This window comes from Rutidosis leptorrhynchoides, chromosome 2 (assembly GCF_046630445.1).
Source record: "Rutidosis leptorrhynchoides isolate AG116_Rl617_1_P2 chromosome 2, CSIRO_AGI_Rlap_v1, whole genome shotgun sequence".
Taxonomy (NCBI): Eukaryota; Viridiplantae; Streptophyta; class Magnoliopsida; order Asterales; family Asteraceae; genus Rutidosis; species Rutidosis leptorrhynchoides.
Genome location: NC_092334.1, coordinates 661114628 through 661141704, shown reverse-complemented (window position 1 = coordinate 661141704; position 27077 = coordinate 661114628). Strand labels below are relative to the sequence as shown.

The window sequence follows — 27077 nt, the reverse complement described above, 5'->3', positions numbered from 1 at the left end:
CCTATGTGAGTTATTACTTATATATTTTTATAGATATCATGTGTTATATTATGTGCTTATGTGCTTCGATTCAGAAACTTCCGACATCTCGAATTGTAAATCGGAAGAAGTCTTATCCGACTCACGAAGATTCTCAATAGTTTCAAAGACATTCTTACGTCATTACCCTTTCAATATTATTAATTAAATTAAATATTATATTCTCGTACTATTTTTAGTACACCCCTTTTTGAAATCATTTCGATTTATAAATTCTGGAAAATGACACTTGTTTTATATCCATAAATATTTTGGAGTAGTGTTGGAATGGAAGCATGAGTTAGTGTAATATAATGACGCCCGATCAACATGGTTATATTACGGTAAGTCATGCGGAAGTTCTAATGGAACGTGATGGTGGTAATGCTTGATCAACCTTACCTTCACCACGTATCTTGTTACATGACTCATTTATTTTTTCTGCTGACATCTGAATATACTCTGATTATATATGTGACATCATTTGAGGTCCACTTGATTTCCTTCCCATCTTTGTCATATCATACTTGCACTCCGAGCAGTTTATTCAAAGGTATTCGTCACCAAAGGAATATGATCTCGTTTTACCCAACTTTCATACTTAACTACAAGATGCTCGATCTTACTACGTCAAGACAAACATTTCTATCCTCACTTGTTTTCCTAAACGCCGTTTAATCGCACTAACCAAAATTTCGGGACGAAATTTTCTTTAAGGGGTAGGTACTGTAATAACCCGACTTTTTCCGTTAACTTTTCGTTAAAAAAACATAACAACCATTACTTAAAATCTACAATTTTATATGTAAATTTTTTTTTATAATATACTACTATTAATATTGGTTACATTTTTTTTTTAAAACACTACGGTTAGTGAAAACGAAAAAAAAATATATATTTTAAGACAACAAAATGTATGATTATTAATTTTAATAATTAGGTTATATAACAATTGAGTTTTGAAAATCATTTTAATTAAATAGGATGATGATACTTATATTTTTATTCAACAAGTATTTATACTCGTATTATACTAACGTTTCTAGATATATAGTTTTATACACTAATAATTCAAACTAATAAATGAATTATTAATTCAAATTAATAAATCGGTTTAATAATTCAAACTAATAATTCAGTTTATTATTATAATATTTTATATTATATAATGGATATAAAAATTCGTAACCCACTTGCCAACTACTCCCATAATTTACGTAACACATGACTTATAAACATTATAATTACTCTATCATATAATTTAAATATTATAGTGATATTTAAACATAATCTTAATAATTGACTGGAATTAAATATAAAAGGTTTCGAACAATATACATAGATGTATTTTTTTAAATATAAAATTTATCAATCACAGAAACATGTTAAGGCAAAATACATTGAGTTTTAGATAACGGATAAAAATCTAATAAATATCTAATATATATATTTTAGGGATACCCGTAAATGCCATTGTTAATTACCCTTGACTATATATTATATCTATATTTCCTTACTATTAAACCCGTGACTACAAAAATTTATAACCCGTGTTTATTTAATATTACACCCATGATATATCTATACCCGTGACTATACAGTTAATACCCGTGATATCTATTATTGAGATAGATATTTACCCGTGACTCTATCTTATCTATATTATCTATCTATATCAGATTCATTTATCAAACAATCACGTACACAATTCTTTCTCTTAAGAACACCCATCTACTATTCATCATCTTCATCGATCTTCCTTCCTCAAAAACACCTTCAAGAAATCACTTGATCATAAAATCGTTTACATATTCGGACTCCTCTCGAAGAGCTCTACACATCTATACCAATAATTTCTTGATTAGGGTAAGTTTTAAAAACTCTAATTTTTGATTTTTCATGTTTTTGATACATATTAGGGTAGATATAGTGTCTAGTGCTCAAGTCCTTGAATATTTACAAATGAAATGGTGTTTAATTGATCATTTGAGTAGTTATAATGAAATTCCATTTTTGAACTGATATGAACTCATTCTTACATGTTAAATACAGTTAATCAAAGTTCATAATTGAATTGCTATCGAAGAGTAGTTAATTTTTCATATAGATATTGCGCGATTTCGATTTCTAGATCAAAAATTGTGATTAATTGATTTTGGTTTGAAAATTCGTATTTGATATTGCTAATCTGGAAAAGTTGAGTTTACAATCTGTTCTTGGCATGATAATATTTGAAAAGAGCTTGAAAAATTATTAACTTTTCGTTTAGATATCATATCTTTTCGATTTATAGAACTTAAGTTATGAACGATTGAAGTTATGTTTTTGTATGAAAAAAGGTGAACGTTTTTGGCATGCTAAATGACATATAACTAATAATATAAGTTCATAGGATTATTGGACTTGAAAAACCACTGATATTAGACTCAAGAATCAGGTCGATTCGAATTTTCTTTAGACTTTTACGCTCGTTCAAAGTTTGGTACATGTTAATAAAAATGCTGTTTGATTTCTGAAAACTGCACGAACATAGTTTAACGTATTCTGTAACTGGGGCTTTTCTGGGACAAATCAGACTATACGAAAAATTGGGTAGATTCTTCACTTAAAATCGCCACATCTCCAATTGGCGGTGACAGATTTGGAGTTGCGATGATTTTTCTAAAAATCACAGAAGTTACTGCTGTAAACCTTATTTTAAACTTGTGTTTTTGCAAATTTTTCGGGTTATAAAAAATATGACCAATACTTGAGACTTGAAACTTTTTGTATGAACTTAATACACTTATATTAACTATTTCATATAGTGTGGGGTGCTCTAAAGTGGTAATTTTGTATATGTATAAACCATGTAATTTAAACCGTCCGTTTGGACATTTAACCCGTTTAAGCCAAAAAGTGTCAAAATGGGTAACGGGCACCGAGGACACGTCCGATATATCAATTTAAGTAAGTTTGAAGTTTATAATGTTTTAAAAATAATTTTTGGCATGTTTTGATCAAAATGGGTATTTATGACCCATTTGAGTCATACGCGTCTACTTTGACCAATATGCGAAATTTTGAGGATCAAAGGTATGTAGCACGTCTAAAATATCATTTTTAAACTTATGACATGATTTTTACATGCTCAAGTATTATGGCTTGGAATTTGAGTTGTCAATGGAAAATTTTTATTATTTTAGTGAAAGTGTCAAAATGACTCTCGGGCTCACTTTGTAGGCTCGTAAATTATAAATGATTAAGTTATGGAGAAATATATTAATTGGGTCAGAAAGTAGATATGAGATGCTTCAAAATGATATAAGATATTTATGATTTTGTCGAGTCAAAACTAGTTTAAAACGAGCCTGAAAACAGGATGTTGGGGCTGACTTTTAGTTTTGGTAAAGTGTCAAAAATGAATCTTGGGTCTACTTTGCGGACTCGTAAGTTGAAATCAGTTAAGTCTGGATAAAAACTATTAATTGGTATTGAAAGTATTTACGACATGCTTTAAAACTATATATTATATGTATGATTTTGTTAAGTCTAAATAGGTTTAAAACAAGCGTGAAAATGGGTAATCGTTGCTGATTTTGAACACTTATCATTTTATCAGCAGTTTGCATTTTATCAGCAGTTTATGTTTCGGGAGGCTGTTTTCGCGAGGCCATAACTTTCAAACCGTAACTCCGTTTTCATCAAATAAACTTTCTATAGAAAGGTGGGATGATATACTTTCCAATGGTCACGACCTAAGGTATTATATCAAAGTTGGTGGACCCGGAATCAGCTGCAAAATACCTAAAAAATACATATATGTAAATAATATTTTTTTTTAAGTAAAAACAGATAACCTAAGTTTGACTTATGTTTGACTATTTGACCAACTTGGGTAATATTATGAGATTGTTTATTTGTTTTGACCATGTTGACTGTGTTTGACTTGCGTTTGACTTACATTTGACTTACTTTGACTTCTGTTGACTTTTGTTGACTTTTGCTAAACTTTGCTAAATTTATGAGTCGGACTTGAGCAATAGGACTATACTTACCTTATGGACCGACCTAGCTTATTAAACACTTATTGACCAACATATGTTCTCTAGGTTGAGGTCTACGGTTACTTGCATTCCGATATTCGGTCACATCTCTGTGATTTATTTCTGAAGTTGTCAGGTGAGTTTCATTGATCCCTTTTTAATTGCTTTTGCAATATATATTTTTGGGCTGAGAATACATGCAATTTATTTTAAACGCAATGGATACAAGTACATACTAAATTCTACACCGAGTTTGAACCGAAAATCCCTTAGCTTTGGTAACTAGTAACTGTCGGTTATAAGAACCGATGAGCGCGAATAGAGATATATGGATCCATAGGGTTTGACATCCCCGTCTGTTCCAGGTATAGAAAGAAACTCTAGCCTGAGCTATAAAACAGACGTATGCTATTTGAAGTTAATACACGTTGGATTGCGTGTATTGTACATGTTGGTTGCATGTTAAACGAGGGGTACTTATTATAGATGTTAAAGTTTAATTACCAGGGTGCTCAATCTTGTAGAATATTTTGATAAACGTTTCTGGATGAAACAACTGAAATCTTGTGATCCACCTTTATATACAGATTATGCGCAATATTAAAACTATGAACTCACCAACCTTTGTGTTGACACTTTTTAGCATGTTTATTCTCAGGTCTCTAGAAGTCTTCCGCTGTTTGCTTATACGTTATACAAGCTATGTGCATGGAGTCATACATGCTTTATTAGAGAAAACTTTGCATTCACAAAAACATCACCATGTATCTTATTTTGACTGTATTGTCAACGGATGTATTATTGTAAACTATTATTTACGGTGATTGTCTATATGTAGAAATCATCAGATGTCGAAAGCCTTGGATTTAGATATTCATTTATGGTGTGTGTTTTCAAAAGAATGCAATGTTTACAAAACGTATCATATAGAGGTCAATACCTCGCAATGAAACCGGTGAATAACGTACTGCGTCAATAGCGATTTTGGCGGGTCGTTACAATGATTCTAGTGGATATGTGATTAACTGTCTGATTAACTTGATGATGCATGTTCTAGTGATTGTACCTGTGTGTTTTAGCTGTTAGATTAGTCCATTCACTTAGCTTCGTGCTAACCCCTCCACCTTCCCCCTTGCAGGTTATAGGTCTTTTGCTTTTGTGGACATGGGAGAAGAGGGGCGTGTTGGGTTGTGTTCGACAAGTCTAGAACTCTGATGTTTTCTATATAAAATCGGATATTAAAGTAACACCGGTTGTTTGATAAATATGTATTGATAAATGAATTTGTAGTAATTATGTTTATGCGTGTACATAAGGGCACGTTTTGTAAGAATGACTTCCGCTGTGTTATTTAAAAAATAATAATACGGTGTTACGATTCATGACGAGTTTCTTTATGCATGATTACAAATTTTCTTTACGCCAATGCCACTTACGAAGTAAAGCAAGATAAAAAGTTTTCAAACTTTTAATCTTCAAACCCCCATTATCTCGACTGGTTAAGATATGCTCCCATTTTAACCAAGTCATGTTGCTTTTATCCTCACTGCCTCCCAAAGTGAATTTATATCGCAAGCCTTCAAGGTTACCAATAACATGAAGCGGGTATTTAAACAACAACAAGTGATAAATACGTAGGCCGCCAAGTACCAATTCAATACGAGTTAAGTGGCCACCAATTAAAAGCATATATGCTTTTTCGAAATGTTAGCTTCTTTCATAATCTGGTAACCATCTTCAAAATAGAACCAACAAACAAATCGAGGTAAGATGTCGAAAATGATCGGAACATATAGCCCGTCTCCAATGTCGTAGCAGAGATGTTAAAATCGTTCACTCCAATGCTCAATTTAGATATGCCGATTCTAAAACTACATATATGTACAACACCATATATAAAGTAAAATCACAAAGTAGATTTTCAACTCTATCACAACTATTGATATCATAACAAATAGCCTTCATAAATTATCGTGATAGATATCTTAATTTAGTTTAGTTAAACTAATATTTCATAGAGGTCAGAACATATGCTCTGTGGTAAAAGATACCTGATTAAGTTGTGAACATTGAGTTTCACCGTCCTATAATTTGTTAGATTTGTCTAATTATGATTTCAAGGACTATATTTTAAGAATATATTTTCACACATTAATCGACAACTTTTACAATAAATGTAACTGGTCAATTATATGTTGTTAAACAGTCAATATCAACAGAAAAAATTAATCAACCAATTATCTTTAACTATTTTTCCATAATAAATTATTACTATAGTTAATAGTTTAATAATTTTTATAATTTATAAACAATAATTATTATAACATTGGAGTAACATTAAAAACACAATTCCATCTCGCTGCCATGAAGTATCCATCCATGGTACATTTCTCATATCGTTTGGGGATAAAGGGGAGGGCGGTTTTACTTGGCCGTGTCCTTGGATCGGTTTCAAGGTTTCCTCCCGGAGCGATGGGAGCGAGTTTATTATCACTGCATCGATATAGTCGAAACGGGAGATGATCGTAACGAGTGTTTTAGTTCCCCGGAGTGATTCAATAGCTGTCAAAAAAAATAATTTTAGTAGAGAAGAGAAAACCCTGAACCGAAGAAAAGAACTAAACATTTGGGGAAAAAATAAAGAAAAAAAGTTTTGCAAAGTCGGTCTACACTCTACACCCATTAAAAAAATCAAAAATCAAAATCAAAGATCAAATAAAAAATAAAAAATAATAAAATCAAAACTAAATAGTAAACCCTCACCTCAACCTCTCTATTTCTTCCCCAAATTTCTTCGCAAATGGTTTGACCTGTGATTTTTAATTCCATCAACAATGGACGAACAATCATCATCATCATCACGATCACTTCTGTTGGAAGATTTCGGTCAAAAAGTAGATCTAACAAGAAGAATCAGAGAGGTTTTATTAAATTATCCTGAAGGAACCACCGTTTTGAAAGAACTAATTCAAAACGCCGATGACGCCGGTGCTACCAAAGTCTGTTTGTGTTTGGACCGGCGTTCACACGCCACCAGTTCACTGTTGTCACCGAACCTCGCTCAGTGGCAAGGGCCGGCGTTATTGGCGTATAATAATGCCGTGTTTACTGAAGATGATTTCGCTAGTATTTCGAGAATCGGTGGCAGTGGTAAACAAAGTCAAACATGGAAGACTGGTCGATTCGGGTGAATTTTACATCTATAACTTGTTATGATTGAATCTGTTCATGCTATGTAATGTGATTGTTGTAATCTTGTTTGGTTACTGAGTAAAGTGTAGCAAAATTTGCATATTAGGATAGTTAGTTTGCTAGGTTTGTTAGACCATGAAACCCGTAGGTATGACTTTATTATAGCACCATATATATATATATATATATATATATATATATATATAGGGATACAAGGACACATACAAAACGTAAAAACCCTAATGGACCCAAGCCCACAATCGGGTTAGGCCACTAACCTATCATCTAACACGCCCCGCACGCCGAGCGGCGAAATCGCGAAAGCTCGGACTGGAAGAGAATGCTAATATTAAAAAAACACTAACAAATAAACAAAAATAACTCTTTTTTTTTTTTTTTTTTTAATTTGTGGCACAGATGGAATGGTATTCGTTGATTTGGTTACGTCTTGCTTGATTGTGTTTCCTTTTCCGTAACGTTTTTTATTTCATACGTCGTGTTTTCAGGGTTTATATGTGTCCTTGCATCCCTATATATATGGTGCTATAATAAAGTAATGCCTACGGGTTTCATTGTCTAACAAGGTTGCCAATGTCCAATGGAATTTGAGCACTAGGATAGTTAGTTTGTTAGATTGCCATTGCATTAAAGTCAATTTGATATTATAGATTTATGTGGTTGCTTTAAGGGACTCTGTAACGTTTTGTTCATGTTTTTGAATATGCAATCTGCTTCTTGTTATTGGTTTGTTTACATGTATACGGCCTTTTTGTGACATATGATGATAGAAAAGGGGTTGTTGCACTGAATTTTGCTACCTGAGATGAGTAATGAGTTCGAGACAAACGACTCTCGAGATTTACCTATCGTTAGGGTTTTGACATAAATTTGTTGTAGAAGTATGTTTTGACGTTAGTTTTAAGATGCGTCTGGTTAGTTAAAAAGAGATATATTACAGAGGGTTTTGATGCAAATTATACTCAAATTCTGGATAATTATTAGATGTTCTAGGTACATGTAGTAGGTTAATACGTATGGTAAATTGGATTAGTGAAAGGATTTTAGTTAGATGCTATTAGTTGCCAATACTGATTATTGGGGTGTTGGAGTTCACTTACAAAGACACATTCGTGAGCGTTAGGGGAACAGTTTTGGGTACTACGATCAAATATGTACACATGGTTGTCAGATATCTAGATACACTGTTGAAAAATCCCAATTAATCCCCGATTAATCTTTTTTAGAAGCAGATCGATTAGATTTTTATAAATCCGTATGACTAATCAGTCAACGCTGGTCAATGATTCTAAATCGGATTAAGTTGGTCAATGGTGGATTTAGTCAGTCAAAATTTGGTAAAAGTCTAAGTTGAACAATTGAACGATTATGTTTATGGTTCTAGGAAATTATGTTAAAGTTTATGTTTGTTCATGTGTTATGTTAATGGTTTTCTTATATATCTATGCATATAATTTTGAAATTTATTGGTCAATGTATAAAAATTCCAATTTGATAATTTCTCTATTAGTCCCTGATTTGGCCGATTAATCCCTACAAGGTTTTCACAGTCTAATACCCAATTAGCGTTTTTTAAAACCCTATCTAGATAGTGCTAGATACTATCATAGTAGGTGAATCACTACTAGCTATTGTATTCTCCATGACGGGAATCTTAGTCTCACAACGTAGTGTCAGCAGACAATGACTGTTTGGGAGTTAGTCTTGACCCGTGAAACATGAATTTCGCAGACTCTTATGAAAATGTGTTGTGATAACATAGCTGTTCGTATTTTTTGCAATAAAATATTTTGGCAACCGAATATATTGATATAACTGCTATTATTCTGTGGAAAGTTAAAAGAACTTTTAGTGACCCTCCAACTATGGGCAAATACGGAGAGGTCAAATTGCAAAAGTAATCACTATGAGGATATTTGATTAACTTTATCTATTTTTATCATTCAGTTACTATTCTTAATGTGACTAGGCATACTGTAAGACTTCTATGATCTCGTTCATGTAATCTACACAACTTTCAATTTGCCATGAATAATAAGTGATGTTATTTTCACTATATTGATTCCAAATCCACGTGTTATCCTATATTCCTATAAAACTATAGAAACTACCAATTTGGTACTTGTAACACTACATACATAACATCATTTTGTCACTTAAAATTAATAACAAGTCAATATTTGCTCTAAATTTCGTAGCTCTTCAGATATATACTTGACGATGATCTTCATTACTCTTTTGCACTGCATGGTATAAGAATCTATTTAAGTATTCCTAAACTTAACTATTGATTTATCAATCGTTAACTAATTGATGATCTGTATCTTTTTGTCTGTTAGGGTTGGCTTCAACTCGGTGTACCATCTGACTGATTTGCCATCTTTCGTTAGTGACAAATATGTAGTCTTGTTTGATCCTCAGGGTGATTACCTTCCAAATATTTCCACTTTAAACCCCGGAAAGAGAATCGAGTATGTAACTTCAAATGCCTTCTCAAAATACCAAGACCAACTTTCTCCATATTGTGCCTTCGGTTGCAACATGAAAACTACTTTTCCCGGAACCATATTTCGTTTCCCTTTGAGGAACAAAGAGCAGGCAGCCATCAGTAAACTCTCCAAACAAGCCTATTTGGCAGATGATATTTCTCTAATGTTTAATCAGCTATATGAAGAAGGCGTTTTTGCACTTTTATTTTTAAAAAGTGTTGTTTCTATTGAAATGTTTGTATGGGATACTGATATGCTGGAACCTACAAAAGTTTATTCAAGCTCTATCGGGTTGGCAGATAAAGAAACCGTATGGCATCGTCAGGCTCTTTTAAGGTTATCCAAATCCATGAATTCATCAGATAATAGAACTGATGGTTTTTTGATGGATTTTTTGAGTGAAGATTTAAGTGGGGTCCAGGCTCAAAAGCGGGTCGATACATTCTATATCGTGCAGACTATGGCATCAGCATCTAGCAAAATTGGTTCTTTTGCTGCTAGTATGTCAAAAGATTATGACATCCATCTGCTACCGTGGGCTGCAGTTGCTGCTTGTATATCAGACAATTCATCCAGAGTAATATTTACTTTATATATACCTTGATTATATGCATAAATTCGACTTCGTTACTGGATTTTACTGATACTATCTTTTTTATGTTTAACAGGGTGATGTCCTTAAAGATGGTCGGGCATTTTGTTTTCTCCCGTTGCCAGTAAAAACTGGAATGACTGTGCAAATAAATGGATACTTTGAGGTGTCATCAAACCGTCGTGGCATTTGGTATGGTGCTGACATGGACAGAAGTGGAAGGATACGGTCTCTTTGGAACCGGCTTCTGTTGGAGGATGTTGTCGCTTCTTCTTTTGTTACTTTACTTCTTCAAGTACAATCAATTTTGGGTCCCACCAATTTATACTATTCTTTATGGCCTACCGGTTTGTTTGAGGAGCCATGGAACATTTTGGTGGAGAAATTTTATAAAAGCATAGGTGATTCCCCTGTTTTGCATTCAGATCTTGATGGTGGGAAGTGGGTCCCATTGGTTGAAGCTTATCTTCATGATATTGAGTTCTGTAAAAGTAACGAACTTGGTAAAGCTCTTATACAGTTGAGAATGCCTATCGTTCATTTACCTATTGAATTACGAGATATGCTTGTGAAATTTGCATCTAGCGTGCGAGTTAAAGTAGTTACTCCCGATTCAGTACGGAATTTTTTAAGGCTATCGAAAGGTATCGACAATATAGACCGATCTTACAAGCTTGTATTGTTGGAGTATTGTCTTGAGGATTTGATCGATGATGATGTTGTTACACATGCGTATAATTTGGCTTTGGTTCCTTTAGCAAATGGTGAATTTGGATCGTTTTTTGAAGCTTCAAAAGGTGTGTTGTATTTCGTCTGCAACGACTTGGAATATGTGCTGCTACAAAAGATACCCGAAAGAGTTATCGATCGAAATATACCTCAGAACTTATTAACTAGACTTGAATCTATTGCTACGATCCCGTCCACAAATGTTTTCGTTCTCAATGTTGATTTCTTCCTTCAGTTGTTCGCGAAAGTTGTACCTGCTGATTGGAAATATAAAGCCTCGGTTTTGTGGGACCCAGAATCCAATTCTAATCATCCTGATAGAACATGGTTTCATCTATTTTGGAAGTATCTTAATGGTAACTGTGACAGTTTATCAATATTTGGTGATTGGCCTATTTTACCCTCACTTTCTGGTCATCTCTACAGACCATCTGGTCAGCTCAAATTATTAAATGTCGATAAATTATCGGAGAATATGCAACATGTTCTACGTAAAATCGGTTGCAAGATACTTGACACAAGCCATGCAATTGAACACCCGGATTTGGTCAACTATGTTCGTGATGCTGATGGAGCAGGTGTATTGAAGTCAATCTTCGATGTCGTTTTATCATTTGATGATATTAATGAAGTTTTTCTTCAAAAGCTAGAAGCTTTCGAAAGGGACGAGATTCGCCAATTTTTTCTTGATCCAAAATGGTATATTGGAAACTATATGTCTGACTCTGATAAAAAAGCATGTATGCGGCTTCCAATTTTTAAAATGTTCGGTGGGGACGAGAACTTTCGGTACTCTGGATTACAAGATGGGAAAATTTTGCCACCATTTGAATGTCCCGAGTCGTTATTTGGTGATGACTTTGTTAAAAGTTCTTCCGCTATTGAAGATGAAATTTTGAGCAAGTACTATGGGATCGAGCGTATGGGGAAGGCTAGATTCTATAAGCAATACGTGTTTAATAAGGTTAAAGATTTGCCAGCCGAGTTCCGTGACATCACCATGATGTCAGTTCTTCAAGAGTTGCCATATTTGTCAGCTGAGGACCCCACTTTCAGGGGCCAGGTGGCAAATTTGGAATTTGTTTCTACTTCCAGTGGTACGTTGAAATCTCCAACCGTGCTTTATGATCCTCGAAATGAAGAGTTGTACGCTCTTCTAGAAGGTTCTGATAGTTTTCCTTCTGGTGCTTATGAAGAAACTACCATTTTAGACATCTTACAAGGTTTGGGGTTAAAAACATTTGTGTCTCCCGAGGCTGTCATACAAAGTGCTCGACAAGTTGAGCGGTTAATGCACGATGATCAACAAACGGCTCATTTTAGAGGGAAAGTACTTCTTTCTTATCTTGAAGTAAACGCATTGAAATGGATACCCGATTTGCCTAATGATCAAGGAACAGTGAACCGGATGTTCTCACGGGCTGCTAGTGCATTTAGGTCCCGAAATCTCAAGTCCGATTTAGATAAGTTTTGGAACGATCTACGGTTAATTTCATGGTGCCCGGTTCTCGTTTCGCCTCCGTTTCAATCGTTACCATGGCCCGTTGTGTCATCTATGGTTGCACCTCCAAAATTAGTTAGACTTTATTCAGATTTATGGCTTGTTTCTGCCAGTATGCGTATATTGGACGGTAATTGTTCTTCGACATCGTTATCGCTTTATCTCGGGTGGTCATCACCGCCAGGTGGCAGTGTAATTGCCGCCCAACTTCTCGAGCTCGGGAAAAACAACGAAACCGTTACTGACCCCGAGCTTCGTCAGGAATTGGCGTTAGCAATGCCGAGAATATACTCGCTTTTATCAAACATGCTAAATTCAGACGAGATGGATATCGTGAAGGCTGTTCTAGAAGGTTCTAGATGGATTTGGGTAGGAGACGGGTTTGCAACGCCGGAAGAAGTCGTTATAATCGGGTCGCTCCATTTGGCCCCTTATATACGGGTCATCCCTGTTGACTTAGCTGTTTTTAGAGATTTGTTTATAGAGCTCGGGATCCGTGAGTTTTTAAATCCTACAGATTATGCTAAAATTTTATGTAGAATGGCGGGAATCAAAGGGTCGACCCGATTAAATTCACAAGAACTAAGAGCATCGTTACTAATTGCACAACATCTGGCCGAAGTTCAATCGTACGAAGGGCAAATTAAAATCTTTTTACCAGATGTTTCATGTGTTCTTGTTGACGCCACAGATTTGGTTTATAACGATGCACCATGGTTACTCGGTTCTGAAGATGATTCATCTAACGTGGCCTTGAATATGAAACGAACGGTGCAGAAATACGTGCACGGTAACATTTCGAATGATGTGGCTGAAAAGCTCGGTGTTCATTCTCTTCGTCGGATGTTACTTGCTGAGAGTGCCGATTCAATGAATTTGAGTTTATCGGGAGCTGCTGAAGCATTTGGTCAACATGAGGCGTTGACTACCAGACTTAAACATATTCTTGATATGTATGCAGATGGGCCCGGTACACTTTTTGAGCTAGTGCAAAATGCGGAAGACGCTAAAGCAACAGAAGTAGCGTTTTTGTTGGATAATACTCATTACGGGACTTCGTCGATTTTGTCACCGGAAATGGCGGAATGGCAAGGGCCCGCGTTATACTGTTTCAATAACTCGGTTTTCAGTCCACAAGATTTGTATGCAATTTCTCGAATTGGTCAAGAAAGTAAGCTCGAAAAGCCGTTTGCGATTGGAAGATTTGGTTTAGGGTTTAACTGTGTTTACCACTTTACTGATATACCTACGTTTGTATCTGGGGAGAATATTGTATTGTTTGATCCTCATGCATGCAACTTACCGGGAATATCTCCTTCTCATCCCGGTTTACGGATCAAATTTTCAGGCCGAAAGATTCTTGAACAGTTCCCCGATCAATTTTCACCGTTTCTTCACTTCGGTTGTGACATGCAACAGGCGTTTCCTGGTACACTTTTTCGATTCCCCTTACGAAATGCTAAAGTTGCTTTGAAAAGTCAAATAAAAAAGGAAGCTTACTCACCACAGGATGTCACATCACTCTTATCATCGTTTGCTGAGGTTGTTTCCGAAACGTTGCTGTTTTTACGTAACGTGAAAACCATTGCCATTTATACAAAAGAAGGGGCCGGTAGTGAGATGCAGCTCGTACATCGAGTCCATAAGGAACATATCGGTGAAGCTGAGCCTGGAGCACTTAATTATTTGCATGAACATTATGATGGATCAGATATAAATCGTTTCTATGAAAAGTTGAGGAGATCAAGTGACACGGGTCTGCCATGGAAAAGTCAAAAACTTTTGTTGACCGAGAAAAGCTCGTCTGAAGAAAAGTCAAACGTCTGGCTAACTAGTGAATGCTTTGATGGTCGACATGGTAAAAGAAACTCCGAAGCCAACGACAACAAATCTCATAAATATATTCCATGGGCTTGCGTGGCGTCATGTTTAAAAACCGATTTTTCCGAAGCTGAGAGAAATTTTGAGGGGCAAGCATTTTGTTTTTTACCGCTTCCGATAAGTACGGGTCTTCCGGTGCATGTTAATGCGTATTTTGAGTTATCTTCTAATCGAAGGGATATATGGTTTGGTAATGACATGGCGGGTGGTGGCAAAAAACGTTCTGAATGGAACGTGTATCTATTGGAAGAAGTTGCTGCACCTGCATATGGCCATTTGCTTGAAAAACTTACGTTGGAAATCGAGAACTCTGATTCATTTTATTCTTTTTGGCCGACAACTGCTACGTCAGGACCATGGGCTTCAATGGTTCAGAAGCTTTATAGCTTCGTTGCTGATTCGGGTCTTCGTGTATTGTACACTAAAGCAAGGGGTGGTCAATGGATATCAACTAAACAAGCTATCTTCCCTGATTTTACATTTGAGAGTGTCACCGGTCTTGTAGATGCGTTATCTGATGCAGGTTTACCGATTACAACGATGCCCAAGTCTCATGTGGTAAAATTCATGGAGTTTTGTCCTTCGTTGCATTTTTTGACTCCCCCGTTACTAAGAACATTGTTGGTTCGCCGAAAAAGGGAATTTCGTGATCGAAATGGAATGCTTTTGGCACTTGAGTATTGTTTGGTTGATTTGAAAACGCCTATTCAGGCAGATAGTTTGTATGGTTTACCTCTTCTGCCTCTTTCAAATGGTTTATTCACGGGTATTGAGAAACGAGGGTCGAGTGACAGAGTTTTTTTAGCACGTGGAGATGCATATAATCTTTTAAAAGACTATGTTTCAAACCAACTTGTGGATTCCGAAATTTCCGATACCATTTACGAGAAATTATGTGAAATAGCCAAAAGTGATTTTTTCAACGTTTCGATTCTGAATTGCTATACGCTTGAAAAGCTCTTTCTGAGAATACTTCCCGCAGAATGGATGCACGCGAAGCAGGTGACGTGGGTCCCGGGTCAACAAGGTCAACCTACTTTGGAATGGATGAGGTTGTTATGGAATTATTTAAATTTGAACTGTGAGGATCTATCGATATTTTCGAAGTGGCCGATTTTACCTGTCGGAAATAATCATCTTATGCAACTTGTTGAGAGTTCATATGTGATTGAAGATGATGGTTGGAGCGAGAACATGACATCATTGTTGTTGAAGATAGGATGTTTGTTATTGAGACATGATATGCCGTTAGAACATCCACATTTGAATAAATACGTGCAGTCTCCAACTGCAAGTGGCTTGTTAAATGCACTCTTATCGGTTGCTAGTGAACCCGACAAAATCGAACCGCTTTTTATGGATGCATCAGAGGGTGAGCTACACGAGCTTAGAAGTTTCATTCTTCAATCCAAGTGGTTTTCTGAAGGATTATTAAACAATTCTCATATTAATATCATCAAACAGATTCCAATGTTTGAGTCATTCAAGAGTAGAAAGTTGGTTTCTTTAACCAAACCTACTAAATGGCTTAAACCAGATGGTATCCTAGAGGATCTTTTGAATGATGACTTTATTCGTATTGACTCAGAGAAAGAAAGAAAATTATTGAAAAAGTATTTAGATATTCAAGAACCTTCTCGAGTACAATTTTATAAAGTCAATGTATTTAATCGCATGCCCGAACTAGTCTCTAAACCCGGGATTCTCTCCGCTATCCTCGACGAAATCCGTGTTTTGATCCAGGAAGATAGCTTCTTTAAAGAAGAACTCACGAGGACACCCTTTGTCCTCACAAATGAGGGATCTTTGCAGGAACCACACAGGTATAATCTTGATTTGTTTCCTTTGCACGTTTATAGTTTAGTTTGAGTGTATATATCTGTGTTGGTATTTTTGTTCATGATATGCTTTTCTAAATTCTGCAGGCTATATGATCCTCGTGTAGCAGAGCTACAAAATTTTCTGCATAAAGACATGTTCTTTCCTTCTGGAAACTTCTCTGACCCGGAAACATTGGAGACGTTAGTCAAACTTGGACTAAGGCAAAACTTAGGAATTAAAGGTTTGCTCGACTCTGCTAGGTCAGTGTCTGTGTGGCATGAATCAGGGGACCCAAATGCTGTTGTGAATGGGAAAATATTACTTAATTCTTTAAATGCATTGGCACTCAAGCTCTCAACTGAGGAAGTAGAATTTAACTTTAATGAGTTTGGGACTGCAGCTGAAAGTGACATCAGCTTGCCCAATGATGATGATCACAACGTTGCAAATAACCTGTTTGATGAAATGCCTGGAGAGGAGTTTTGGTCTGAACTGAGAACCATTAGTTGGTGTCCTGTTTATGTTGACCCACCTTTGTATGGTCTTCCATGGTTGGTACCGGGTCAAGTAATTGCATCACCGGATACGGTCCGACCCAAATCACAAATGTGGCTTGGTTCATCTATGATGCACATACTGGATGGTGAATGTAATTCGATGTATTTACAACGTATGCTCGGTTGGACAGAGCGGTTACATATAAGTATATTGTCTACTCAACTAGTTTCACTGTCCAAATCTTATGCACAACTCAAGACCCGTTCGGAGTTGGATCCTGAATTTGAAGTTTCTCTACAAGAACATATGCCTGTACTTTATTCAAATTTGCAAGAATATGTTGGCAGTGAAGAATTTGAAGTCTTAAAAGCTTCTCTTGATGGTGTTTCTTGGGTATGGATTGGAGATGATTTTGTAACTGTTGAAGCACTCGCATTCGATTCGCCTGTAAAATACAGTCCATATTTATACGTGGTCCCCTCTGAATTATCAGTTTTTAGAGATTTTCTTCTGGCTTTAGGAGTTAAACTAAGTTTTGACGTCTATGACTATACCAACGTTCTACTACGCTTACAAAAAGATGTTAGAGGGTCACCACTTTCAGAAGATCAGCTAAGTTTCGTTGTGTGTGTTCTAGAAGCAATTGCAGATTGTCAATTAGATAGAAGAATGTTTGAATCTTCTAACAGCCCGTTATTGGTCCCGGATTCTCAAGGGGTTCTTATGGCTTCACAACATGTTATGTATAACGATACTCCTTGGATCGAAAATAATACTATGATCGGGAAACATGTCATACACCCAGCTATCAGTCATGATCTGGCAAATAGGCTCGGGATTCAATCTCTTAGATCCATCTCTTTGGTCAGTGAGGAAATGACAAAAGATTTACCGTGCATGGACTACGCTAAAATCTGCGATCTTCTCGAATTGTACGGGAGCAAAGATTTCCTATTATTTGATCTTATTGAGCTGGCAGACTGCTGCAAAGCCAAAAAGCTTCACATAATATTTGACAAGAGGCAACATCCATGTCAGTCATTGCTGCAGCAAAACTTAGGTACAGTCGGAATTTGACTTCAAGTTTATTAGATTAGATTATTACTGTATAGGAAACTGAATTGAACTCTATATGGTACGGACATATTTTTATTTGAGGTCGGGTAAGATGGGCTGTCAGGTAGAGTGGCCTATCGCTTTCTGAGGGTCAAAACTCAAAACTGGTGGGGATTGGTTGACCCACAAAACTTGTTCATTTTTTTGCCATGTCATAATTATGTGTCAAATTTGGTTTTAGAGGTTGTTCTAATGGGTTTTTATTTAATTATTAAAATTAATTAATTTAGGAGTAATGGGTCAAGATTGCTACCTTTACTTGTAGGTTGTGCTAGTTATATTTGACCAGCCTGATTCGTTCGAGTGGAACATAATGGGTTAATATTGCTACATCCTGTAACTGTTGTAGATAAATTTTTCAGTAGACCATTCACATAGGACTGCTGAAGGGAGGGCCCTAATTGGCGCAGTAAAACCCGCAACCCTTATTTTTTAGAATCAATATTCAACAAAACTTTGAAGTTTTTGAGATCAAAATTTTCTCCATGTATATCATTTACAGGTGATTTTCAAGGGCCCGCTCTCGTTGCTGTTTTGGAAGGAGCCAGTTTGAGTAGGGAAGAAATATCGAGCCTCCAGTTTCTTCCTCCGTGGGGTTTAAGGGGTGACATGCTTAATTATGGTTTAGGTTTAATGAGCTGTTATTCTGTAACTGATCTTCCTTCTGTGTTATCTGGTGGCTATTTATACATGTTTGATCCTCGTGGTATGGCTTTTGCTTTACCTTCAACTCATTCTCCTGCCGCAAAGATGTTTAATTTGACAGGTATGTTTGTATTTTGTCTCGTGTTTGCCAAATCTTTTATCTTTTTGTCACTTAGATTATCTTATTTCCTTGCTTAACTGCAGGAACAAATCTGACTGAACGATTTAGTGATCAATTTAGCCCAATGTTTGTTGGTCAAAAAGTTCCCTGGTCATCTGATTCAACGGTTATACGCATGCCTATTCCACCAAAGTTAATTGACGTCGACACGGAATCTGAATGGACTGAAATCACACAGATATTTGAAAATTTTATCAGGCATGCATCTAGAACACTTGTCTTTCTGAAGTCAGTTTCGGAGGTAATAAAAACATTGTTTTTTTGTTTTTTTTTTTGTTTTATGACCTCAACTTATTGTTATATATAATATATAATATATGATTTAGTTATGTCGTTCTTGTGAGTTATTATGATGTAAATTTATCAATGGTTTGAAAAGTTAATGTATGTGATAATTGTTTTACATGATTAGCAGTGCTTTTATTGTAATTCTATGCAAATTTCAGGTTTCATTATCAACTTGGGAGGAAAAAGATTCACAACCTTCGCAAGATTTTCTGATATATGTGGATCCGTCACATGCAACATTAAGGAATCCGTTTTCAGAGAAGAAATGGAAGAAATTTCAGTTATCAAATTTATTTGGCACATCAAGTTCTGCTGTCAAGTTGCATGTTGTAGATATTAATATGCACCAAAAGGGAACAATAGTTGTGGACCGATGGCTCGTTGTACTTAGCTTGGGTTCTGGTCAAACAAGAAATATGGCTCTTGATAGGTAAATGATTGGTTTATTTACACATTTTTCTTATGTACCTTTTTTTTTTTTTTTGATAAATCCTTATGTTATTATTTATTGCAGGCGATATCTAGCATATAACCTGACACCTGTCGCTGGTGTGGCGGTTCACATTTTAAGAAATGGACATCTTGCTGAGACCCGATCATTGTTTTCTATCATGTCTCCTCTTCCTTTATCTGACTGTATTAGCATGCCTGTAGCTGTTCTTGGTTGTTTTCTTGTTCGTCATAATCGAGGCCGTTACATTTTTATGTATCAAGATAACGAGTCTTTGGCTAAAGCACAACCAGATGCAGGAAATCAGCTAATTGAAGCATGGAATCGAGAACTGTTGACTTGTGTGCGGGATTCATACATAAGATTAGTGTTGGAAATGTTTAAAATAAGGCGGGACCCATCAACATCGTCACTTGACTCGAGAGCAATCCATGCCATTAATATGGCGTTGAATGCATGCGGGGCTCAGATATATTCCTTCTGGCCTACATCCAGCGGGAGACCGATGCTTACTGATACCGAATGCGACAAGTTCGTAGTTTCAGAGAGGACACTTAAAGCTGACTGGAACTGTTTAGTCGACCGAGTCATAAAACCGTTCTATTCTCGCCTTGTTGATCTTCCTGTTTGGCAGTTGTACTCTGGAAATTTAGTCAGAGCTGAAGAGGGTATGTTTCTTACACAACCAGGAAGTAGAATCGGTGGAAACGTGCTTCCAGCTACAGTTTGTGCTTTCGTTAAAGAGCATTATCCAGTATTTTCAGTACCTTGGGAATTAGTGTCTGAAATTCAGTTAATCGGTTTTAATATTAGAGAAATAAAACCAAAAATGGTCCGTGAGCTTCTTAGAATGTCTTCAACTTCAATCGTTATTCCATTAATTGATACTTATGTGGATGTTCTTGAGTATTGCTTATCAGATATTCAGCTTCTAGAACCTTCCGGTACCGATGAGCCTGGTACATCGAGAGAAATTAATGAGCCAGATGTCAATTATGTACCCGGACCTGACCGGAGTAGGCCTTATCGGTCAACTCATACTACACCTGGTCAAGGTGACCCGATAGAGATGGTGGCTAGCATAGGCAAGGCTCTGTTTGATTTTGGGCGAGGGGTTGTTGAAGACATGGGTCGTGGGGGAGGTTCGTTAACCGAAAGGTACAACATGGTGGGAATTGGTCATGATGGTCGAAGAAGTACGGACCTTAAGCTCCTGAAAGTAGCCGCCGAGCTTAAAGGCTTACCGTGCCCCACTGCAACGAGTCACCTTACTAAATTGGGTACAAATGAGCTTTGGGTTGGAACCAAACAGCAGCAATCACTTATGACCCATTTGGCTGCAAACTTTGTGCACCCGAATATATTAGAAAGACCGATTTTGGCCCAGATTTTTACCAGTGATGGTTTATTGTCACTACTGAAAATGCGTGTGTTTTCTCCAAGTTTGCTTGCTGATCATATGAGTTCACTCTTCAATGAAAGTTGGGTGAACCATGTTATGAACTCAAGTTCGGCTCCTTGGTTCTCGTGGGAAAATAATGCAAGTTCAGGCCGTGAAGGTGGGCCATCTCCAGACTGGATTAGACTTTTTTGGGAAAGTTTCAGTGGGTCCCAAGATCTACCACTCTTCTCTGATTGGCCAATTGTTCCTGCTTTCCTCGGTAGACCCGTTTTATGCCGTGTGAAGCATTGTAATCTTATATTCATCCCACCTCCACCAATAGATTCAAACTCAGAAATTTCTGTTAGTGTACGAGGTCTTGAAGATGATGACGTGGCGTCAATAAATTCTTTACCTGAAGCGGTTCAACCTTATATGATATCCTTCAAAGCTAAGAGTAAAAGTTTCCCATGGTTGTACTCGTTGCTTAACCGATGCAACATACCAGTACTCGATCCCGCTTTCATCGACTGTGCTCCACCGCTTAACTATTTTCCAGGTGTCGACCAATCATTGGCACAAGTCATAACAACTAAGCTTGTTGCAGCTAAAAATGCGGGTTATTTACCAGAAATGCCCTCCTTTACTGCTTCAGAGAGCGATCAACTTTTTGATCTTTTGGCTTATGATTTTTCATATATCCCGTTAGAGTACACACAAGAAGCTATTTTAGTGTGGGCCGATCTACCGATATATAAAACTGTGACTGGAAATTACATAAAATTGAATATCCAGGAAACATGCTTGATCGCTCCCGACACTTTCCTGAAACCGTACAATGATAAGTGTATATGTTACTCTGAGTTTGTAAAGAGTGAACTTTTACGCGCCATGGGGGTAACCGAATTGCACGATGAACAGATATTGGTCCGGTTCGCGTTACCGGGGTTCGAAGAGAAGGGTCAGCCAGAACAAGATGACATATGGATATATCTTTACATGAACTGGCAAGATCTGCAACAAGATTCATCAGTCATCGAAGCATTAAAAGAGACGAAATTTGTAAAAAGTGCTGATGAGCAATCGGGAACTTTATACAAACCCAAAGACTTGTTTGACCCGGGTGATTCATTATTAAGATCGATTTTTTCGGGTGAGGTTCACAAGTTTCCAGGAGAACGGTTTGTTTCAGATGAATGGCTTAACATATTAAGAAAGACGGGTCTTAAAAACACCGGGGATGCAGATATTGTTCTAGAATGTGCTAGAAGAGTCGAGTTCCTTGGAGCTGAAAGTATGAAATCTTCAGGATTTGTTGATGATTTTGAGGAAGAGTTTTCAAACACTAAAAGTGAAGTTTCTTTAGAAATATGGTCTTTAGCTGAAACGCTTATCGGATCGATATTTGCAAATTTTGCAGTCCTTTACGGGAATAATTTCTGTAACGTTCTTGGCAAGATTGCATGTGTTCCTATGGAAAAAGGGTTTCCGTCTGTAAGCGGGAAAATAGGCGGTAAACGAGTGCTTTGTTCGTATAGTGAAGCTATTATATTAAAAGATTGGCCACTTGCGTGGAGCGTTGCACCGATTCTTTCAAAACAAAACATGGTCCCACCGGAGTACTCTTGGGGAGCTCTTCAACTCAGAAGCCCTCCTCCTTTTACTACAGTTTTAAAGCACCTGCAGGTAGTTATATTATGTTTTCTATCTTTTCAATGTTGAGGTGTCTAATTGGGTGGGTTGGATAATGATCCAAATATGGATCTGGATTACCTGGATAGACACGTATACATTCAATGCAAAAGTTTGATAACCGGAAACTCTGACCGACCCACAATCACCTGCCTATCCATAATCTGGGGGTGTTCGGGCTCGAACCCGCGACCTTGTACTACCTGAACCAGCCCCTATAATTTATGTCTTGACTTTGTCACAAAAATTGTAAGTGTTTTTGTTATCTTTTGCTGTTTTACACGTCTGAACCTATGACCCAAATTGCAGGCTATCGGACGAAACTTCGGTGAAGATACTCTGGCTCATTGGCCTAACGAGTCGGGCTTAATATCTGTTGAAGAAGCTTCTTTTGAGATATTCAAGTATCTGGACAAAATTTGGGGTACACTATCTTCATCAGGTAACTTTCATATTCTTTTCCACCTTATTTATCGATTCTACCTACAGACAGTATCTGCTTATAGAACGATCACACTACACTCAAATAATTTGTGGTTGTTAGTTCTGTGTGTATGACTTTGCATAGTGGAATACATGAGAATAAAAAGTTTGTTTTAGATTGAATCTATTTGAATGTAGTAGCTGAGAAAATGTTGTAATACTATTTTATTCCTTGTCAGACGTGTCAGAGTTGCAACGAGTTGCATTCATTCCGGCTGCTAATGGGACCCGTTTAGTCGCTTCAAGCTCACTTTTTGCCCGTCTTTCGATAAACCTTTCACCATTTGCGTTTGAACTTCCTTCACGCTACCTGCCATTCATTAAGATTCTCAAAGATTTGGGGCTTCAGGATACGCTATCTATTACTTGTGCACTCGATCTTCTTTCAAATTTACAAAAATCATGTGGGTATCAACGTCTTAATCCAAATGAGCTTCGTGCAGTGATGGAGATTCTTCTTTTCCTCTGCAATGAAACAATCGATTCCAACTTTTTATCAGAGTTGATCGTTCCTGATTATGGTTGCAGACTCGTTCATGCAAATTCGTGTGTTTATATCGATCCTTACGGCTCACGTTATGTAAAGTATATTGATTCATCGAGACTGAGGTTTGTTCACCATGATGTTTCAGAGAAATTGTGTTTGGCCTTTCACATAAGAAAGCTCTCTGATGTTGTTGTGGAGGTACTAAAGTTAACTCCTTTATCTCACTTTATTGGTTTAGTCTATTTAAATTTTTTTAGTATAAGTAGGGCTCTACAGGTATAATTTTATGATGCTTACTTTTGTTTGTGATACTGTTGTACAGGAGCTCGATCGTGAAAAACCTCTTCAGATTCTTGAAGAAATTGGGTCGGTTTCATTATCAGCTGTTAAGCAGAAGTTGTTAAGTAATTCATTTCAGGTTACTGTATTAAGTGTTCTTAACACAATGCCTATCACTACTAGATCTAAAGGTTTCGACTTCCCGACACTACAAAAATCGCTCGAATCAATTGCTCAAAAGCTGCAATTCGTGCAGTCTGTTCACACCCGGTTTTTACTCCTCCCAAAATCTTTAGACATAACCCGTACATCTAAAGAGACTATTATCCCAGAATGGGAAAGTGGGCCCAGTCACCGAGCTTTATACTATGTTGATCGTTCAAACAACTGTATGTTAATTGCCGAACCACCAAGCTACGTGTCTGTTCTTGATCTTGTCTCAATTGTTGTGAGCCATGTTTTGGGGTCTCAGGTCCCACTGCCAATCAGTTCGTTATTTCTCTGCCCAGAAGACTCTGAAACCGCACTTATTAACATCCTCAAACTTTCATCTAATGAAAAAGTGAGAGACGGCATGGGTACTGCGTCCCACTTTCTTGGAAACGATATCCTTCCACAAGATGCAATGCAAGTGCAACTACATCCGTTAAGACCGTTTTATAAAGGCGAGATAGTCGCATGGAGAAGTCAAAACGGAGAAAAGTTAAAGTACGGTCGAATTCCCGAGGATGTAAGACCGTCGGCGGGGCAAGCACTTTATCGATTTAATCTTGAAACATCTCCTGGGAAGACTGAAACTACTCTTTCTTCACATGTATTCTCTTTTAGAAGTTTGTCAATTGGAAACGAATCTTCGTCACATGTGATGTCGGAAGACAGTGGTAACGGGGTTGACCATGTTGACCGACCCGAAGGATCTGGAATAGTGAAGACGAAAAATCAGGTTATTTGCCATCTAAAGTGTTTTTTATTTATTTATTTATTTATTTTTATTTTTTTATTTTTTTTTGTCATGAAGTATTGGATGCACAGTGTAAGATAGGTGGCAACTGAAATTTATGAATCTTATGAATTATTTAATTATTATTTTTTGGCAGAAACAACCGATTAAAGAACTGCAACATGGGCGTGTATCGGCTGAGGAGCTGGTTCAAGCGGTTCAAGAGATGTTGTCGGCTGCTGGAGTCAGAATGGACACAGAGAAGCAGTCGCTCCTTCAGTCGACGTTGTCGTTGCAAGAACGATTGAAAGAATCTCAGGCAGCACTTCTGCTCGAGCAGGTGGGTCCACATCTTTACTTAATTTAAAATGCATATAAATTGGGTTATGTTCAAAGCAGGTGCGTCAGTTCAAGATGTAAACCACTTATTTATATTTTATTCTGTTTTTTAATAAAAAAAAGTTTATAAGCAGTGTTGTAAAACTTCCCGATTAGTGTCGGTTACTACTGATTACTCCTTTTTATGAACCGGCCGATCCGATTTTTCAAAGTCCGAGTAATTAATTGGTCAACATCGGTCAATGGGGCAAAATTGTATTTAGTTGGTCAAATTCGGATTTATTAAGTCAAATCGATCGAAGTTAATGTCGGTCAACATTTTAATATGAATTTATATTTTAATTAGAATTTGAGTTTTTGAACAAATCAAGATTATGTTTATGTTTCAATTATGTTAACGTTTTATGTATTTAGATTTCTTGTATAATATACACATATAAAAATCTAAAAATTATTAAATTAATGTATAAATAGTCCAATCTGATTTCTTCGCGATGACTCCTCGAGTTGCGATTACTCTCTCAAAAGTGCCGACCGAGTACTCCTCGAGTAACGATTTTTGCAACCTTGTTTATAAGTAGTTGACGTTCTAAAGAATGCAGAATTCTGTAACATTACTAAGAAAGTGATTATACTGCATCTAATGCATTTGAATACACATCAGATGACTTTTAACTCGTTTGACCACTTTAGAGATGAAATCATATAGCCCAAATGGTAGGTGATTGGGTAAAGTTTGCCACCTTCGATAAAAGTAAATGACATTGTTTAAACACCTATTCATTGAAATTTCATGACAAATTTCAGGAAAAGTCAGAAATGGCAACAAAAGAAGCGGACACAGCTAAAGCAGCATGGTTATGCCGTATCTGTTTAACTAATGAAGTAGATATTACCATTATTCCTTGTGGTCACGTGCTATGCCGTCGATGCTCGTCTGCTGTTTCCCGATGTCCGTTCTGTCGGCTCCAAGTATCAAAAACAATAAAAATATATCGGCCGTGATAACTGCAAGTGCTGAAGATGGTTTATGCTAGATAGAGTTTGTATATATTTATTTATATAGGTGAAAAGGCTTTTTGAAACACTTTGGAACAAGAAGCTGATTTTGGCTATAGTCACGAGTACATAATTCCTTTATATTTTTAGGTGATAACTTGATTTTAATACGCCCTTGTGCACAGTGGAACGTAAGGTATAAGCAAATAGTCGAAAACATTATTATGTATAGCAGGTTTCATTTTTACATATGTTCAATGAAAATCTGTTTGATCTAGTTGTATATTTGGAAGTTCGAATCCCTTAACTATGTGATTACAGCCCGTTTCATCAATCGCAAAACTGCAAAACATTTTGTATACATTCATAGGGTATCTTTGGCAAACTAGTCTGTAGTAGTTAATGGCTGTGGCTGGTAAATGGCTGGTAGTTGTTAGCTTTTAGCCTTTTGTGAGCAAAATGACAAAAAGTTAGGAGTTTTTTCTCAAACGCTAGTTCAATTAGCTTTTAACTTTTACTTTTTTTCCCTCCCTGCTATTTTAACTAAAAGAAGTTTTTTATTATATAAGAGTTTTTTCATAATAGCTAAAAGTTACAAGTTTCAAAAAGCTTCGTGTCGAATATGTCTATAGTAAGTCTTTCATGTTGTGTAATGCTATCTTTATGAAAATAGAAGTACACAGTTAGGGATATCAATTGTCACTTGATCCAATGGATATCCATCTGATCCACCCGCTTCGTGATGGATGTGGATGAACCTAAATGAATATGGATACTGATATAAATCAACCTAAATGGATATGAAAATGGACATGGATGAAAAATTTCATCCATGAATATATACATTAACATCCGAAATACATATACAAATACATAGATATTGATATTTGCTTACATATGGGTCATCATCAAGAGTAGAGATGGCAATGGATTGTGGATCGGGTGATGATGTATTCATATCCATATTCATATCTATTTAGTTTTTGTTCGTTCATATCCAGATTCATTTAATTTCAGTTCATCCATCCATAT

At 36.5% G+C, this 27077-nt stretch overlaps 1 protein-coding gene across 1 annotated transcript; it reads left to right on the top strand.

The window, feature by feature from the left end:
* The first annotated feature begins 6837 nt into the window (after positions 1-6837).
* Positions 6838-26294, top strand: LOC139894646 (uncharacterized). The gene is made up of 13 exons (XM_071878050.1): positions 6838-7230; positions 9593-10319; positions 10411-16268; positions 16371-17824; positions 18383-18646; positions 18730-18947; positions 19153-19424; positions 19509-22512; positions 22828-22960; positions 23181-23686; positions 23811-24710; positions 24865-25047; positions 25854-26294. The coding sequence occupies exons 1-13, from the start codon at positions 6878-6880 to the stop codon at positions 26049-26051; spliced, it is 14070 nt and encodes a 4689-aa protein (XP_071734151.1). The 5' UTR covers positions 6838-6877; the 3' UTR covers positions 26052-26294.
* Positions 26295-27077: the final 783 nt, after the last annotated feature.